The sequence below is a fragment of the Misgurnus anguillicaudatus genome, chromosome 8 (genome assembly GCF_027580225.2).
Source record: "Misgurnus anguillicaudatus chromosome 8, ASM2758022v2, whole genome shotgun sequence".
In the NCBI taxonomy this organism is placed as follows: Eukaryota; Metazoa; Chordata; class Actinopteri; order Cypriniformes; family Cobitidae; genus Misgurnus; species Misgurnus anguillicaudatus.
In genome coordinates this window covers 27,177,901-27,195,443 of record NC_073344.2, presented here as the reverse complement: position 1 = coordinate 27,195,443, position 17,543 = coordinate 27,177,901, and the positions used below count along the sequence as shown (strand labels likewise).

The 17,543-nt window shown below is 36.8% G+C and overlaps 2 protein-coding genes across 3 annotated transcripts; one reads left to right on the top strand and one right to left on the bottom strand.

Moving 5' to 3' along the window:
• Nucleotides 1-473: 473 nt before the first annotated feature.
• kynu (kynureninase) lies at nucleotides 474-13,590 on the bottom strand. Of its 2 annotated transcripts, none has more exons than XM_055213581.2 (14): nucleotides 13,441-13,590; nucleotides 9,777-9,940; nucleotides 8,122-8,242; nucleotides 7,955-8,037; nucleotides 7,108-7,169; nucleotides 6,957-7,028; nucleotides 5,010-5,084; nucleotides 4,792-4,938; nucleotides 4,155-4,253; nucleotides 2,027-2,100; nucleotides 1,888-1,940; nucleotides 1,723-1,808; nucleotides 1,362-1,592; nucleotides 474-1,254 (listed from the first exon to the last, which is right to left on the bottom strand). In XM_055213581.2, the coding sequence occupies exons 2-14, from the start codon at nucleotides 9,928-9,930 to the stop codon at nucleotides 1,123-1,125; spliced, it is 1,389 nt and encodes a 462-aa protein (XP_055069556.2). In that variant the 5' UTR covers nucleotides 9,931-9,940; nucleotides 13,441-13,590; the 3' UTR covers nucleotides 474-1,122. The 2 variants fall into 2 exon arrangements, with proteins under 2 accessions (XP_055069556.2, XP_055069554.2); XM_055213579.2 differs by lacking the exon at nucleotides 13,441-13,590 and adding an exon at nucleotides 12,500-12,546.
• A 1,438-nt stretch (nucleotides 13,591-15,028) lies between these two features.
• On the top strand, nucleotides 15,029-16,546 carry LOC129450650 (galactose-binding lectin l-1). The gene is made up of 4 exons (XM_073870638.1): nucleotides 15,029-15,134; nucleotides 15,269-15,348; nucleotides 15,967-16,143; nucleotides 16,268-16,546. Exons 1-4 carry the CDS (start codon nucleotides 15,132-15,134, stop codon nucleotides 16,416-16,418), a joined length of 411 nt encoding a protein of 136 aa, XP_073726739.1. The 5' UTR covers nucleotides 15,029-15,131; the 3' UTR covers nucleotides 16,419-16,546.
• The last annotated feature ends 997 nt before the right edge of the window (nucleotides 16,547-17,543 follow it).

The window sequence follows — 17,543 nt, the reverse complement described above, 5'->3', positions numbered from 1 at the left end:
ATCTGAGACACATCTGAGACAATCTGAGACACATCTATGATGATCTGAGACACATCTGAGACAATCTGAGACACATCTATGATGATCTGAGACACATCTGAGATAAATCTATGATGATCTGAGACACATCTGAGACAAATCTATGATGATCTGAGACACATCTAAGGTGCATGGAGACACATCTATGTTGATATGAGACACATCTGAGACAATCTGAAGCCGCCTGTGGAAACGACAGTCGGAGTTCGCCCCCTAGTGGCAGTCGTATTGAAGTTTCAGTTTAATCGCATATGGGAGAGAAGCTCATTCCGGCGCAAGAGGCTTCATTCTAATAATTATGTTTACTGTGATGGAATAAATAAATGAAGGCAAATGAATGAAACAATAGACAGCTATGCATATATATGACAAATATTGCCAATATTTTTGGAGAGAACATATGAAGACACATTTAAAATAATAACGTACACAAATTAAATTAATAATGTATTTATTATCAGTAATCAAAATGTTTTTTTAAGGATTCAAGTGTTACTAATAAAGTTAAATCAAAAGGATTAATCATTTTCACCTCACACACAGTTTGTGATTGGAATACAATGAAATACATAACTTCCAGTCAGCATGTCGAATGCGGTTTAGTCTCACAAGTTGACATTTTTTGAACGGATCCAACGCTCAAAACGGATCCGAAATGTACGCATCCGCAGATGGTCGGCACCTCACACAACCCCTTTGCGACTCTCCATAGGAAATGAATGACTTCCGGCTTATCGGCCGTCGTTTGTCGTGTGCAGTGGAAAGGCGGCTTGAGACACATCTGAGACAATCTGAGACACATTATGATATTCTGAGACACATCTATTATGATCGGAGATGACCTGAGATGCATCTGATATGATAAGAGACACCCGAGACCCATTGGAGATGATCTGAGAATTTACTGAAGAGGATCTTATTTGATGTACAATATCTCAAAGACGCTTTTGAAAAGTCTTAGGTTTATTTCTGTTCAAAACACTCTCAATTCAATTCTTGTACACATGAAGCTGATTGAGTTAACAAACAGACGATAAAAACACTTGACAACTTCTTCTCATACAGTAGGTGTCAGATGATGAATCAGCTCTCCTGGAGTTTATTACAGGCACTCAGTGCTGATCCCAGAACAGTGATGAAACGATGCACATCAGTGAAGGTGTTGTACAGGGGCACAGGAGCGACACGCAGCACATCCGGTTCTCTCATATCACACTGAAACATCAGATAAACACACATTAGCTTCCACAAATACCACATTTTTATTTGGGGATGTTCTGAATGTATTTTTCACACAGCTGTAAAGTGTCTCTGTGACGTACAGCGATTCCTCTCTTCTCCAGCTCTTTAAACACATCTCTGATGGGAAGAGAGAAGCAAAGAGACAGCTGACAGCCTCTCTCCTCCGGCTCTGATGGACTGATGATCTTAATGAAGGGCTTGTCCGGGTTCGACTCATCTTTGCTGTAGTAATGTTTGATGAGATACTCCAGATAACCCGTCAGAAGCACAGACTTCTTCCTCAACTCCTTCATGCTCGTCTTGTTAAAAATCTACACGCAGAAATACACTCAAGTTAAGCGAAATCTCTACAAAAAAACAGCACTCAGATTTATTCTCATATTGCAAAAAATATGTCCATATTGTCAGTGTGTTTAGTGATGTTTGTCTGCTGTCTCTCACCTCTAAACTGGCCTGTAGTGGACACACCAGTAAGATCGGCTGATTCGACAGACGGAAACCATTAACACCAGACTGAAGCTCCAGTTCTGTGGGAATATTCAGACACGGCCATGAAGTTTCAGAATCACAGACTGGATCATTTACATCGACACAGAGATCATGTACCGTTGTTCATTTGAAATCTAGTTTTCAGGTCGTGTCCCCACCAGCCCACCAATCTGAAACACAAGCATGAGATTTGATGAGAGTTTTCATGAGATCTGTACGTGTGAAGAAAACATTTCCTGTAGTGTTTAATACTTACGCTGGTCTGACTGTATGTGAATGAGTCTGGTGTATAAAAGCACCTGCCAGACCACCTGCCCCTGAGTTCACATACTGAACCAAACACAACACATTTACATAAACACTCAATGATTTACTCACTAAACATGCACAATATATACTTTAGTATTATTCAGTAATATGGCATTAGAGAAATGGATTTTTGTTTTTTTCACTGGGACAGTACCCTTTCATAAAGGTACACCTTTGTACCCAAAGAGTGCATAGTACTTCAAAGGTACACTGTATTTTGATAAAAATTCCGTAGAAATTACAATGTTATTGCAGCTGGGTTGCCGGTAATTTACTGTAGATTTACATTTTATGTTATTTACTGGCAAGAGTTTGTTCAAAGTTAAATACATTTTAAATATTAACACGTCTTTATCTTTACAGAATAAAACTATACAATAACAGCCTCATGCAAAACATTCTGGGAACCAGAAATCGTCATCAACCTTTTTCTGTTTTTTTGCTTCAGATTTTGTTTTCCAGAATGTTTTTCTTGATGCTGTTTTTTTTTTGTTGTACTCTGTAAAGACAAAGATTTGTAAATTTTTAATGTTTATTTAACTTTGAACAAAATGTTGCCAGTAAAAAAAAAATAAATGTAAATCTACGGTAAGTTACCGGCAACCCAGCTGCAATTTCTACTGAATTTTTTTTACAGTGTACATATTGACAGTTCAAAGATATATTTTTACCTAAATGGTATATATTAGGACCTTTTTTAAAGGGTACTGCCCCAGTGACAACTTTGTACCTTTATTTTTGACAGTGTTCCAATGTGACGTGAATATAAATACTTTCAAATATATTTCATAAAGGCAAAAAATATATTGGTGAAAAATAAATTTTTGTAAACATATTTCAGCACATATATTTTTTGGCCTTTTTTAAATTTGAACATATATTTTTTGCCGTATGGGAATGAACTAAAGTGTCTGTATGAACAAATATTCAAGCAGCTCTTATGGGTTTAGCTCTGGAGCTGCACTTCTGAATCATTCCTGTCAACCCTCCCGGGATTCTCCTGTATTTTGCCATTCTTTCCCACCATCATCCCGTTTAAATAATTTTATGTATCTTTAATCTTTCTATAAAAAAATCTGACAGGCCATATTTGATGTTTGCTACATTACTCTTCAATAAAGCAGGCGGCGGCGCGGCAGTATGACATATCACTCAAACGACACCCGCCAATCAAACAAGAAGAAAAGCTTCCTGATGATGTATGGAAGATGAAGAGGCGTGTGCAAAGCTACAACCGCCACTCACATTAGCGTGCATGTCCACCCGCCAATGTACACAAACTTGCAGATTTTGATGTGCGGGCTGATGGGGTGTGCATTTTTTATAACTTTGCATGTTGGGAATGAAACTTCTGCGACGTGTGTTTCCTATGTGTTTTCAGTACAAATATCTAAAAATTCTTAAATCAAGATGCAATTTCTTAACCTAAAAAGTTTAGTTTTAGACAAAAATATACAATTGAAGGGAATTTTAGCTTAAAAACAAGCCAAAAATCTGCCAAATACTGAGCCCCTAAGGTGACATTGGAGTAAAAAAAATCTAAGGTTTAGTTTCAATTTCAAACTTCCATATGCTCATGCCAAACCTTCATGTGGAGAATTTTTTAAGGTTTTCACTAACATTCAATTTTCTTGAATTAAGATTTTTTTTTTAAAGCACAAATTCACTTAAATTGGATATTTTTGTCTAAAAACTAGACTTATTTTCTTAGGTCATTTTGCTCATCAAGAAAATACACCATGATTCACAGTAAGAAGTTTGAGATTTGAAAACAAGAAAAAAATACTAAAATGTGAAATACTAATGTACCCATTCATTCCCTTGCGTAGTAGTGAAAACGGGGGGATGTTAGGGTTTAAATTTCCCTTATTTTAAAATTCCAATGTTGACAGGTGTGTTCTGGATGTATGGATAACATGATAAGTGATGATATTATTCAGACATATGTGAGATTGTGGAACATTCATGGGTTTGGTAAAAACATGAAGAAATGATGACAGAATTATTATTGTTTGGTGAACTGACCCATTATTGATTCATAATCATAGATGAATGAATCACACGCGTAGATTTACCTTATAAGTGCACCAGCACGCAAAATCCACGTTCCAGTCATGAAGTCGTAGCTCTACATTTCCTACAGCGTGAGCACAATCAAATCCTACAAAACAACCCTGAACAAACACACAAGAACACATACTTACAATTTACAGTGATAAAAGGGGTAGAATTTCCTACAGTTTTTTTTAAAAACACCAAGGTTGTATCCATATCTCTGAGATTATAAAAGGGGGTCAATGCAAAGTAATTCTGCACTTCCTTTTAGATCACTGAAAAGCACTGTATGGTCACGTCAGAGATGCGTCTTTCTTTGTGTGCATTTTAAACATTGACATCTTCATAAATAAAAGGATGGGCACAATCTTTCATCGCTCTTCTACAGCAAGTGGGAGCTGATATAAATAAAGAGAAGACATCCATGATCTTGTGTCAACCCAAGATCTTATTTGAGGAGTTTACCTCATTGACTTCAGAATGATGGAACGGTAAATGCTAAAATGCAAACTCATATCTGTGTTTTGCCTAGAAAAATACATCATCCCTGTGGCACTCTAAACAAATGAATCCTATGAATCCATTATAGTGAAGACATCGATAAAATCATAGTAAAATAGTGATGGCATGAAGGCCGTGTGTACAGTAAGTATTCACCTTAGCGTGACCGGCTTTTGTGATGGCTTCCATGTTAAAGAACTGACCGGTGTAATACTGAACCGCACCGAGCATGACAACAGCCACGCTGTCTCCCTCCCGCTCGATGACAGACACTATATCCTCTGTTCTTATCATCTCTTCACCCTGAAACAACCAATCAAATGACCTGTCAGCTGTGACATCATAACGATCGGAACAGGAAGTGATGTCATTACCTCTCTGGGTTTAATGAGCAGCATGCTGTCATCAGGATTGAATCCTCGCAGACGAATCTGAGATTCCACCGCATACTGTGACAGAAAAACATCACAAATGCTCAAGAAAAGAAAAACTTCACTTCATTGTCAGACTTTAGCAACATTTCTCAAATAAATATTTGACTTTTTAATACTCCAGCAGAGCACATACAATAAAGTAAGTAACAGATCCTACAGTAGAGAAACAGATTAAAGTGACTTATAAAAGCCTTCAGAGCCAATACTTTCCCACAATGAAACACTACAGCTGATTTTAATGAAATTGATTCTCAATATCAATCCAAATGAATGTGTCATATCTAATAATCATTCAATGAATGCATCAAATCTACTGCTATTGCCACGAGCGACTGTCAATGATTTTAATAAGTAATTGAAGCGTGTCGATCCGGGCCAGATATCCAACATTAATGAAACATGCAAACTGCTGCATGAAACTAAATAAAGAAACCAGATTCAAATGTAGATATCTGCCTTATTTAGTTGGGTTGAGTCGTATTAGAGTTCATTATTACACTTGGTGCTGTTCGTTTGGGATTAAACTCGGATGCGCACCAAAAGTGGACCAAACAATGAACTCTGGAGCGGTTTGTTTGTGGTGAGGACACGATCTGACCTTGAACAGACAAAAGTATTGCCGTAGTCAGCTGCGATTTGGATTATGGGATGAGGAAAAGTTTGTTAACAGTTAGCATGAGCAACAAAAGCCTGCTGGTAGCTTGCGGACAAACTTCGCCATGTGCAGTGTTTTAAAAGATTATTTTTAAGTAACATCAATGTTTCAATCTTGACTTGAAAAGTTTGCCTAAAGTGGTGTATACAAACTATTTATAACAACCACGAATACAATCAGAACACGCAGTCATCTCTCATTTTATTGGATGTATGCGTGTTGTCGCAGACAGAACTAAACTTCCGGTCCCTGTTTGTTTAATGGTCTGACTAGTGCCTAAACTTAACTGAAGGGAAATTTGGCAGCCGATTTGTAGTTTAGATTGTATAGATTATATAGTACACATTTTACGTTAGCTCAGTGTCATTTTTGATACGCTTGAACTAAGGTAATGTACTTGTTATTTATTTAGCTTGTTATCAGAAATAAACTACTGTTGTTATTGATTCTTTGTAGAAGTTTACCAGAAGTTACGTTTGTTACACGAAAGCTGGTACTGCTGAAACCGTCTATATAAACAGCGGTGTGATATCTGCTGTATTTTCCTCTTTTTTGTTTACTTCCGGGGTTCCGTTGGGATATCCCGCACGTTGATTCTGACCAATCAAAAAGCAGTTTAGGAAATCCGCTCAAAGACACGTGTGGCCAACGAGTGATGTGGATTTGGTCGGACCACAGCAATCAGTGTGGTGTAAAAAGGAACCAAAACTGCTAAAAATGCTACAATGTATAATTGTTTGCCTTTGGTCCAGATCAAATGAAGCGAACTACAGATGTGAAAGTACCCATAAACTCCACATCATTTAAAATTAAAGGTGTATTGTTTAAATTTTAGAAGGATCTCTTGACAGAAATATAATCTACATAACTATCAGAGGTGTATAAAGACCTTACAAAATGAACTTTATACCACGGGTCTGTTCAATGCTGTATTCTGATTGGTTGAGAAATGTTTCACGGGGTATGCATTATTTTTCAATAACCGCACACCTCACTTTTCAAATGTCTTAAAAATAGGCACCAGAGCAATGTTTGTGGTAACCGTGGTATAAGAGGAATAATGAACTCCTGTCCTTTGAATTATTTGAAAATAATGCACTCTCGCCACTAGATGCTGCACACACACCACCTTTAACTCTTTATCTTAAAAAACAGAAAACAAATAATCACAGCCCAGTTTCTCTTGTGTTATAGCAAGCAGTGGATTAAAGATGAAACGTGCGCAAACTTACATGGTCCGATGGAAAGGCTCGGTCCTCCAGAATGATTTTGTGCCGTTTTGGAGTGGGTTTATAGAAGGAAAGCTGCAAAAAATTATATGAACTCTATTATTCACATGTTAAGAGGTTATTCACATATAGGAGGTGTAAAGATGAATTTTACCATTAGAAGATGTAAATTCACAGTCAATCCATTCATCAAAGCCACTTCTTCTGGTTTAGCACCTATTTATAGATTAAAACATGTTTTAAAGGTTTTTTATTTGGATTCACAGTTCTAACCTAGAGTAAAATAATGACTTCACCATATACAGTAGACATACACAGTAATGTTGCATCTCTTTATCCTGTTTCTGTTTCCTTTCAGCCCAACAAATCCTTGAATAAATGTAAAATTGACTCTTTTTCAATTATGTAGAGTAAACTAAAACTAAAAATTGAATTTGTGAATATGTGTCAATATGTGTCACATTTGAATCAACCCACTAAATACCTATTGAGATATAAGATTTAACTTTATGCACATTTGTGTGTTTATATAAACATAATTATTATACACACTAGACACACATACTGTATATATGATGTATACAAAAGCTTTATTCTGTAACTGACTAGTCGTGATTAATCGTTACGCAGCGTTAATGGGGATTATATTTTTTTATTGTAGGGTTGTTCTGTTCTCATACTGCTAACACACATTTATGTCCAAACACATTGTAAAAGCTGATTTTGCATAATATGAGCCCTTTAAAATGTTATTTATTCAACATATGCTGTATTCTGGAAATGAGTTTGTTATACTCTAAGCTGGTTTTCTTTCCTGGAATCTACCAATATTCCTGCAGCTATATCTGGATGTAACCCTTAACCCAGGTGTTGCAAGCGTCTGTAATAAAAACACCTGTATGTCTAAGTTTGTCATTAACCTAAATACAGCCCCATAAAAACAGCTTTTGTTGAATCAGAAGTGATTATACTGTATGAGGGGGTAAAGTCCTCTTTATTACCCACAATCTTTGCCATCAGATCCTCTAGGTTTTCTTCAGCCCAGACCCAAGGACGCGAGCCCTCCAAGTGACCATGAGAGCCCCTGCAAACAATCAGTTTCAGATGTTGAAATGATCTAAAGTAGTGTAAGATCACGGTAGAAACTTTTAGAAAAAAGGAGACTCACATTTTGGCCCATTTGTCTAATTCCTCATCAATGTATTTCTTAGCATTTTTTGGCTGAAGGCCGAGAGAGTTTCCCACGAAATAAACACAATCTTCAGAGCCATCCACGAGTGACAAATCCGCTGCAAGCACACAGAGAAAAATCTGATGATTAACTCAAGGCCGGGTCTACGGGGGGCTAGGGGGGCATTGCCCCCTTCTGATTTTCCCTCTGCCCCAAAAATGTCCAGCCAACCATAAAAAACAGAGTGTCTCTTTACACAAATAGCATCCATGGTTGGAAAATGCCATTTATATTAACACCAACTCATAGGAAAACTACTATTCTCTACAACGGTGATTTAAAGAAAACACATATTTCAAATATATATCAGAAAAAAATGCAATTCACTACATAAACGTATAACACATATTAATATAAAACTATTATATTTATAGTAAAACATCCCCAAAAGAACCCCTAATCCTTTTTTAGACTCAAATAAAACAGAGAATGGCAAGTCTTCAGCAGTTTTGTTTGTTTTAAACGTAGTTTTGTTTATTAAAATTAGAATATGCAGTTTGGTTGTAGCATGATATATTAGATATATAAATGATATAAGATGGTTATACATTAAATATACACATCATTGTAACAGCTGCGCATTGCATACAGTTTTAAAATCATGTTTTGGCAGTCTTGTCATCATCATCAGCTCGCGTTTCCAAACTTCACACAAGTTCCTATAGGAGACATAAGATGGTGTTTTATAATGTTCTGTTGTATTATAATATCTAATTTACTGAAGAAAGCAGTGTGATTTATCTTTGGACTTGTTGCAGCTCACACTTACTGTGGGTTTACACCAGATGCGAGTTCAACGATTTGCGCAAGTAGATTACATACAAAGTCAATGCAAAGGCGCGATCAGACTCGTCCTCCCGTGAGGCGATGCGGATGACGCAATATAGGCGGCGCGTTTACCACGAAAACACGCGCTACTCGAGCGAAAGATTCGCATAACACAAACTTAAATCCTGCGAGTAATCTAGAGCGAGTAGATTACTTGGTGTGTATGTAGCATTACAGTATTTTAGGGCTTGTGCTTTTGTCAGGTGCTGTTTCTTTCAGCAAACAGGATAAGCTTTTGACAAATTTGTCATATAAATTTGTCAAATTGCTTCCATGATGCTGTCATCAATAGATTATTTGTACGCGTTGTGCTTTGTTGTGATATTTGAGCATGTATGGTAGGGTCAGGAATGAATGAAAATCTAGCCTATGAGACTGACACGTCGAGGATTGAATGACGTCACCAGAGTTTGCCATAACTTGGCTTCAGGTGCATTGACCGAACATTGTTACTGCATATCTATACAAATGTTGACATTAAAAACTTGTGTGTTTGCCCACATTGATAAGACACACAACATGAATGATGTATTTTCTGTTTGAAGGAGACAAACAACGTAAAACCTTCAGATCTGTTTTATATATATTTTACATTGAGCGTTCTCTCTGCCCACCCAATATTCCTGACTGCCCCCCATGTGAACACATGATACAGTGAACCTGATCACAACTCGTGCTATTTATCTCCTACAGTCATATAACAGCGATCATATAGTCATAAACTGAACAGAGTTTCTTATCTAACATGACTGATAAACACTCACATGGAGGTAGCTCAGATATTTTTGGAATAAGAAAGTCCTGTCGCAGATGTTTGATCTCATCGTGTTGGTCCAGATATTCAGCCACACTGAGTGACGTCGGGTTACAGCGAAGCTCCTGTGAGATTTTCGTGATCTTCTCCTGTGGGTTCTCCATATTAAATGTCCTGCAGAAGAAAGCTGTTTCTTTATAAATCTGCAATATCTTGAGTTACATGCAGTCCACACGCTGTACTTCACCTGGCAGTGTTTCAGACGGTCACTGTGGTTCACTTTGCCCTTTAACCTCGTGTGTGTCTGAGCTAATCATTTCTAGAGATCCTCTTTCATTACGACGTCTTTCTCTTTACAACCACACAGAAACTTCCTCTAAACACATCAACATTAACTGAAATCTGATTATTGTGTCACTTCTCCTTTTTAAGAGTAAAGCTCAGATAAAAAATTCTTCTTAAACTTATTGAACCTCATTGGCTAAATGATGATTTAAAGCCATACATTTTGGCATCTGATTAAAAAAATACTAATAACTCATAATAACAAGACACATGATCAAAACAAAAGCTTGATGTCAAAAATGTCATTGTGTTTGTATTGTTTCGGTAATAGATTTATACATTTTAAATGGGTGAATATTAATCTCATGATCTGCATGCTAACCATCCAATCAAGATTTCAATCAGAGGTTCTCAAACTGAGGGGGCTGCAGTCCTCTGTCGGGCCACCAGATGGTGCCAGAGGTCTACAGATTTATTAATTCATCACAAATCAAAGTTCAGAAAACAATGACTATCGACCAAAATAACTACATTGTGTTATTTCATGTTTTTGTTTGATGACAATTCAACCTTTGAGATGTCATGAATTTTAATGGATTTTCATAAAATGATTTTTTTTGGAGGGGCCACACTTAAAACACTGATAGTAGACATCTGAGAGGAAATGTGATAATAAAATAAAAGGAGCTCTGGAGGCCATAAATGTCAAATAAATTTAGACAAAGCAAATCTAAAAACAATCTAACATATAGACATTTGCTTTGATATTTTGTGCAGTGTCCTGCTGAAAAAACAGCATAGAGCAGCATAATTCCCATACTGGTTTGGTGCTGGTATTCTATGCTGGTTTAGCTGGTGGTAGAATACCAGCACCAGAACACAACATATGCTGGTCTTGCTGGTTGGTTTTTTCCAGCAGGGTGACTAAACATACAAATATTTTTTTGCATGCAAAATGTCATAGCAGTCAACATGTAATTACTAGAGCTTGCATGTTCTCCCTGTGTCAACATGGCCCTTATGAAATTAACCATGTTTTACTACGCTAACCAGTTTTTTTTAACTGTAGTAAAACTATGGTTCATTTTTGTTAGGAGGGCAATCTGGTTTCCTCTCACAGGCTAAAAACGTGTAAGCTATGTGAATCTGCACAAATTGCCCCTTCCCCAACGTGCGTATAGGCTACAGTAGATTACGTTGTGCGGATCAACCTGTGTATGGATTAACCCGATCTCACCTTGAATATACTGGAATGGCGTGAAAAATAAAGAAAGAGAAAATACATAATAAATAGTTGTTTTGAAGCATACATATTTAACACTTTTAAAACACCAGATTTTTACCCCAGAGTATTTAAGAAATTAAAATGTTTAAAAAGAAACAATGGGGTGACATAGTGTTACTCACAAACCTGTCAGGGGTGCCCATGGGACAAAATCTGTCATAAATAAACAAATAAATACTGAAGAGAGACGTGGATGAGCTGTGATTGCACGCCTCATAAGTCAGCACTTAGACACTTAGAGAAATCCATGTATCAAAATTATCATTGATATTTCTATGAACGCAAGTAAACAAGACATTGATGCAAAGTGTGATAATATGCACCCACATGACTAGTGTGGTGAAAACCTTTAGAAATGTGTCTTATGACAACTTTGATGAACTTTTTTGATCCACTGCAAATGTTGACTAGTGTAATGATGGAAATTGTTGAGTGACTCATATGTGAATTGAGGGCTAATGTGCATCAGATTATAAGAAGAGGAGAAAACTCAAATCATTCTTTAGGAGTTGGATTGAGATGTGGAATGAGTAAATTATCCAGATGATTTCACTCTGTGAGCAAAATGTTGGAAAATGACTTAAATTTGAACCGACAGACAAGACCTCCATCAACCCACAGGTAACAACTCGAGCAGGTAAACCTGAGCCCTTTTCACACACAAATTCCGTAAAATACACGGCATATGAATCCTGGATTTTTCCGGAATAGTTGGATTTTTTTTCATTCACACTGCCAAGTTTATCCGGCATGTGACGGTCCCGGAAAGACACGTGACCTATTGAAAGTCCCGCCCTCTCTTCTACGCAGCGTCTGAAGTTTGCATATTATATATTATTTCTCCCTCCAAGAACCACTCGCGTGCATTTTTGTTTATGATAAGATTATAAAGGAGCGCGTGACGCACCGTTTTAATGCTGGTCTCAGCTTCAGAGTGGATATTTGACGAGCTCCCTGATCTCTACTTTAATACAGTTTTCAGACATTTCTCATCGTGATTGTTTATATGCATTTAAAACCCGCATTTTGAGGAGCTGAACGACTTGTTGGGATGATGCGCGGGTATTTTCGTTTATTATAGCTCAAATGAGCACGTGACGCGATATTCTTTTATGCTGCTGAATGATCTCCGTTTCAACGCAGTAAGTAACGAGCTAACTTACCTGATATCTGCTTCAGTCCAGTTTGCTGACATTTCTCGTTGTGAATGTTGTAAATCCCTCATTTTAAAGAGTTGAATCAACTTCATGTTGCCATGACACGCGCGTCCTCACTACAGCACGTGCGTCATTGTTTATGCGTCTCATTTATCATTTCCTGATTACTGCGTCTATCTAGTTTGCAACATTTCTCGTGATGAATGTTTGTATGCACGTTATCTCGTTGTAAGGAGCTGAACAATAACTTGTGTTGTGATGATGACGCGTGCGTCCTCACTTCCACACACCCATTACGGCATTCTTGCGGCTTCTTGTTCACACAGAGGGTTACCCGCGTATCTTACTAGGTCCTCTTTCCGGCAATGATCCCAGAAGATTAACGGAACGAGTTTTTGTTCACACAGACGCTTGTCTGGCAATTTTACGGGTATTTTCTGGGACCAGAGGTCTGTGTGAATGAGGTTCTGGTTTATTCAGATCTCTCTTGGGTTTGTCTGAATTTACATTTATGCATTTGGCAGACACTTTTTCCCCAAAGTGACCTACAGTGAATTTGATCAGCATATAAGCTCCTTGGGATCAACCCCAAAACCTTTTGTATCAGGGCCGGGTCTACGGGGGGGATTGCCCCCCATCCAGATTTTCCTTCTGCCCCCCCAAAAATGTCCAACCAACCATAAAATAACGGAGTCTCTTTGAACAAAAAACGTCCTCTGTTAGCAAACACTAGTGTTTACAGCTCCCGCCCACTATCGTCTGATTCGCTTATTCAACTTATTCAAGCTTTGGAGGGCTTTTCAGCAGTATTTAAAGGACAAGTTGGGTATTTTACACTTAAAGCCCTGTTTTCAGATTGTTTATGATGAAATAGAATGGTTTTGACTGAAATTTCGACATTTGCGGCTGCCCCGAGAATTTTTGGGTGTTTGTGTTTCAGCTCCTACCTTTACAATGTGTTTAATGGTGCACTGGAACAATCCTTCCTAAAATGCATTAAACTTTTCGTTTCGTTTGTCCAGCAAGCCTAGTACCGAGCCTGTTTTGTATTGCATGTTGTGGTGTTATTTTCCACCGGCATGTGGCAGTCTTTCAATTCTAGCAAATAAAAACGCTTGTTAGAATTGTACAGACAGGACTATGCATTGAAATGTCACCAAATATTATTATACAAGTATATCATATCATTGCAAGAAAAATGCCAATTTGTAGAGATATGTTACAGTGTTTTCATTTATTAAGATGTTCCACGACTCTACTGTAAGTTTAAGGGGCCACAAATTAAAGTACACTTACCAGGGGCACGTTCAAGTTCAAAACAGTGAGCAATGTTTTGCTACGGTTTTCGGGTTGAACAACATGTTTCCTGGAAACGGTGTGCAACAGGGTATGTCTTGTTTGGTGAGTGTGTCAGTACAACCAGCAGCAACATGTAAATAAACCACGCGGTACTAAAGAGACAGCTCGCTCAATGGGTTCATGTTGTAATGTTTTCTTTCATTCTGGACAGTAAGCTTAGTCAAATATAGCAGATCAAAATTCATATTGATATAGTAAATACATTTATCATCTTGTTTTTTTTTTACTGTTCCTTTAATCTAGGGCTGCATAAAGATTAATCACAACTAATTGTTTGCAGAATATGTTTTTGTATACATCATATATGTGTGTGTTGTGTATAAAAATTATGTATATATAAATGCATATATACATTTCCATATTTATATATAATTTATATTGTATTTAAATATAAATGAATAAAACTATGTGTTTATTAAACATGCATGTGCTTGTATTTATATATGAAGAGTTTCGTTGCAAAACGAGATAAAGCTATTTTTTTTAATTGTTCAGAAATCTCATTTTTTGGTTGTGCATTCCAATTAATTTCAATGCAACTGCAGTTGGTTTGTTTTGATTTAAACCTTCATAACTTAAAAAATACAGCTAAGTAGCACCATAAAACAAAATAATAACATGATAACATAATAATAAACATGTTTTGACAAAAATTTAAAAAAACGGATTTATCTCATTTTGCAACGAAACTCTTCCTATACAGAATTATTATACACAGTACACACACACACACAAATATGATGTAAACAACAACTTTTATTCTGCAAACGATTAGTTGTGATTAATCATTATGCAACCTTATACTTTAATCTTAAATCTGTTCAGTGTAGTCTAGATGTTTGATACTGATGTGTATTTATTTTGTCTCCCTCCAAAATCATCACTTTTTATACTCAGAAACTGTCCTCTGCATTATCAATTACTTGCACATTAATTATTTTGATATATTAGTCTATTCAATATTTTCCTGTCTGACTACAGATGAAAGACAGATTTGGGTCCAGGCCAGTGAGATCTTTTACATGTAAATAATGATATGAACTGTCTAAAAGTGTGCCAATGATCGTTGGGATGACAGGTAAATGAAGAAATGAGAACTTGATTCGCCCCTGGCATCTTCTCAGATGTATTTTACTGTACCTCATTAAAAAAAATTTCTCAAGATTTGTTTATTTTTCTTTGAATTTTATTGGATGGAGGATTTGGTGTCCACCTTCTGGATGTTATTATAAAAGGTAAACGCTGAATCACACACACCTGCAATCCACAAAACAGCAAAATGGTAAGTGATCTCATTTCTATAATGTATGAATGTGCAGATTATTCTTACAGGACTTAAGCTGTATGTGTGCAGTGCTTGTGTATCATACACACAAACTTAAACTAATTCTTGATGTTATTCCTCCTGTGTGACAGGTGTTCACGGTGACTGATTTGGACTTTAAGGCCGGAAGGGAGCTGACGGTCTCTGGCAGGATCCCGCCCAATTGTAAAAGGTGGATTTACTTTTAAATTGATATCATCTCACTCTTCTGTAGTCTGAGAATTTTCATGCATCATAAAAGCTTTTTTTTCATGACTGGGTATTTAATGATCAATCATGTTTATTATTGAAAACATAAAACACAAAACATTCACCAAAAATATGCTTATTCAATATAACAAAAACATCGAGAATAAATAGAGTTGGTACTGTGAGTAGAAGCAAAGATATGAACCTCCACAGACATCTTACACAATATTGTGAAATATTCAAAACAGAAAGAAAGCACAAATTCTATTTTAAACAAGACTCATTTATCAGATTTTTGGACAAACTTTTATGAGTAAAATCATGAGTTAAATAAAACACAGAGAAATTATTTTAATCTATTTATAACTGGACCTGTAGCGTCATACAAACTTCATTTGTAAATATAATGTATATAAAACTAACTATAATTATTACCCAATGCTAATATCAAATTGTTCTTAAATAAAGTTGTGAGTTGAATAATGTGTGCTTCATTATAAAATGATGAGGATTACAGTGAGTGTGTGACAGAAACTTAACTAATTGATATTCTGATACATAGCTGATCTTTAAATCTCAAACTGTTTTTGTTTTATTTTAGGTTCTCCATTAATATCGGTCATAATCCTGACCAATATGCTTTACATTTCAATCCTCGATTCGACCATCTCAGTGACGTACGAACCATCGTTCTCAACTCAAAGAAGGGAGAATTTATTCAGGAGGAAGAAGAGCGTGACACACATTTCCCATTTCAAACAGGCCACGATTTCACGGTAATACTGTAAATGAGCTGACTTTGACCTAACCAATCATATTAGCAGAAGAATTATAGCAAAGGCTTCTAAACACTTTCTTTGGTCAGGATTGTTAGTTATAAATCGTTCTGTCTGTTTCACGGTGGTCATCACCTACAACAAGGAAAGATTTAATATTAAACTTCAAGATGGGTATGTGGTAACCTTCGCAAACCGCTTTGGAGAGGAACTTTACAATCATCTCAATGTGTCCGAAGAGATCAGTGTCAACAGCGTTTTATTAAGCCCTAAATAGTGTTGAAGTCAGTGAGAATCACATGTTGACTTCTATTAAACATCTTCATCATTCAGTACAGCAGTCATATCTCAGCTCAGCTTGTGTCTTCTTCTGAGTTCACTGCAAATAAATCCAATGACAAAACATCTGAATGTAGATGTCATTTTTCTTCTCTGCTCTTCTGAGTCTACAGCTATACGTTCAGAAGTTTGTGATGTTTCTCTTTATATACAGAAACACTTTAGGTTAACATGCAGTTAATATGATTCATGTAACTCACGGCTCGCCTATGCTTTTGACATCATTTGATGTTTCCTTCATTAATCGCCATGCTATATCTGTGTTAATATATACACTCACCTAAAGGATTATTATGTCTTAATTCTACGTGGCATTGATTCAACAAAGTGCTGAAAGCATTCTTTAGAAATGTTGGCCCATATTGATAGGATAGCATCTTGCAGTTGATGGAGATTTGTGGGATGCACATCCAGGGCACAAAGCTCTCGTTCCACCACATCCCAAAGATGCTCTATTGGGTTAAGATCTGGTGACTGTGGGGGCCATTTTAGTACAGTGAACTCATTGTCATGTTCAAGAAACCAATTTGAAATGATTCAAACTTTGTGACATGATGCATTATCCTGCTGGAAGTAGCCATCAGAGGATGAGTACATGGTGGTCATAAAGGGATGGACATGGTTTGAAACAATGCTCAGGTAGGCCTTGGCATTTAAACGATGCCCAATTGGCACTAAGGGGCCTAAAGTGTGCCAAGAAAACATCCCCAACACCATTACACCACCAGCCTGCACAGTGGTAACAAGGCATGATGGATTTCATGTTTACACCAAATCCTGACTCTCCCTTTTCACACCATTCTTTGTAAACCCTAGAAATGGTTGTGTGTGAAAATCCCAGTAACTGAGCAGATTGTGAAATACTCAGACCGGCCCATCTGGCACCAACAACCATGCCACACTCAAAATTGCTTAAATCACCTTTCTTTCCCATTCTAACATTCAGTTTGGAGTTCAGGAGATTGTCTTGACCAGGACCACACCCCTAAATGCACTGAAGCAACTGCCATGTGATTGGTTGATTAGATAATTGCATTAATGAGAAATTGAACAAGTGTTCCTA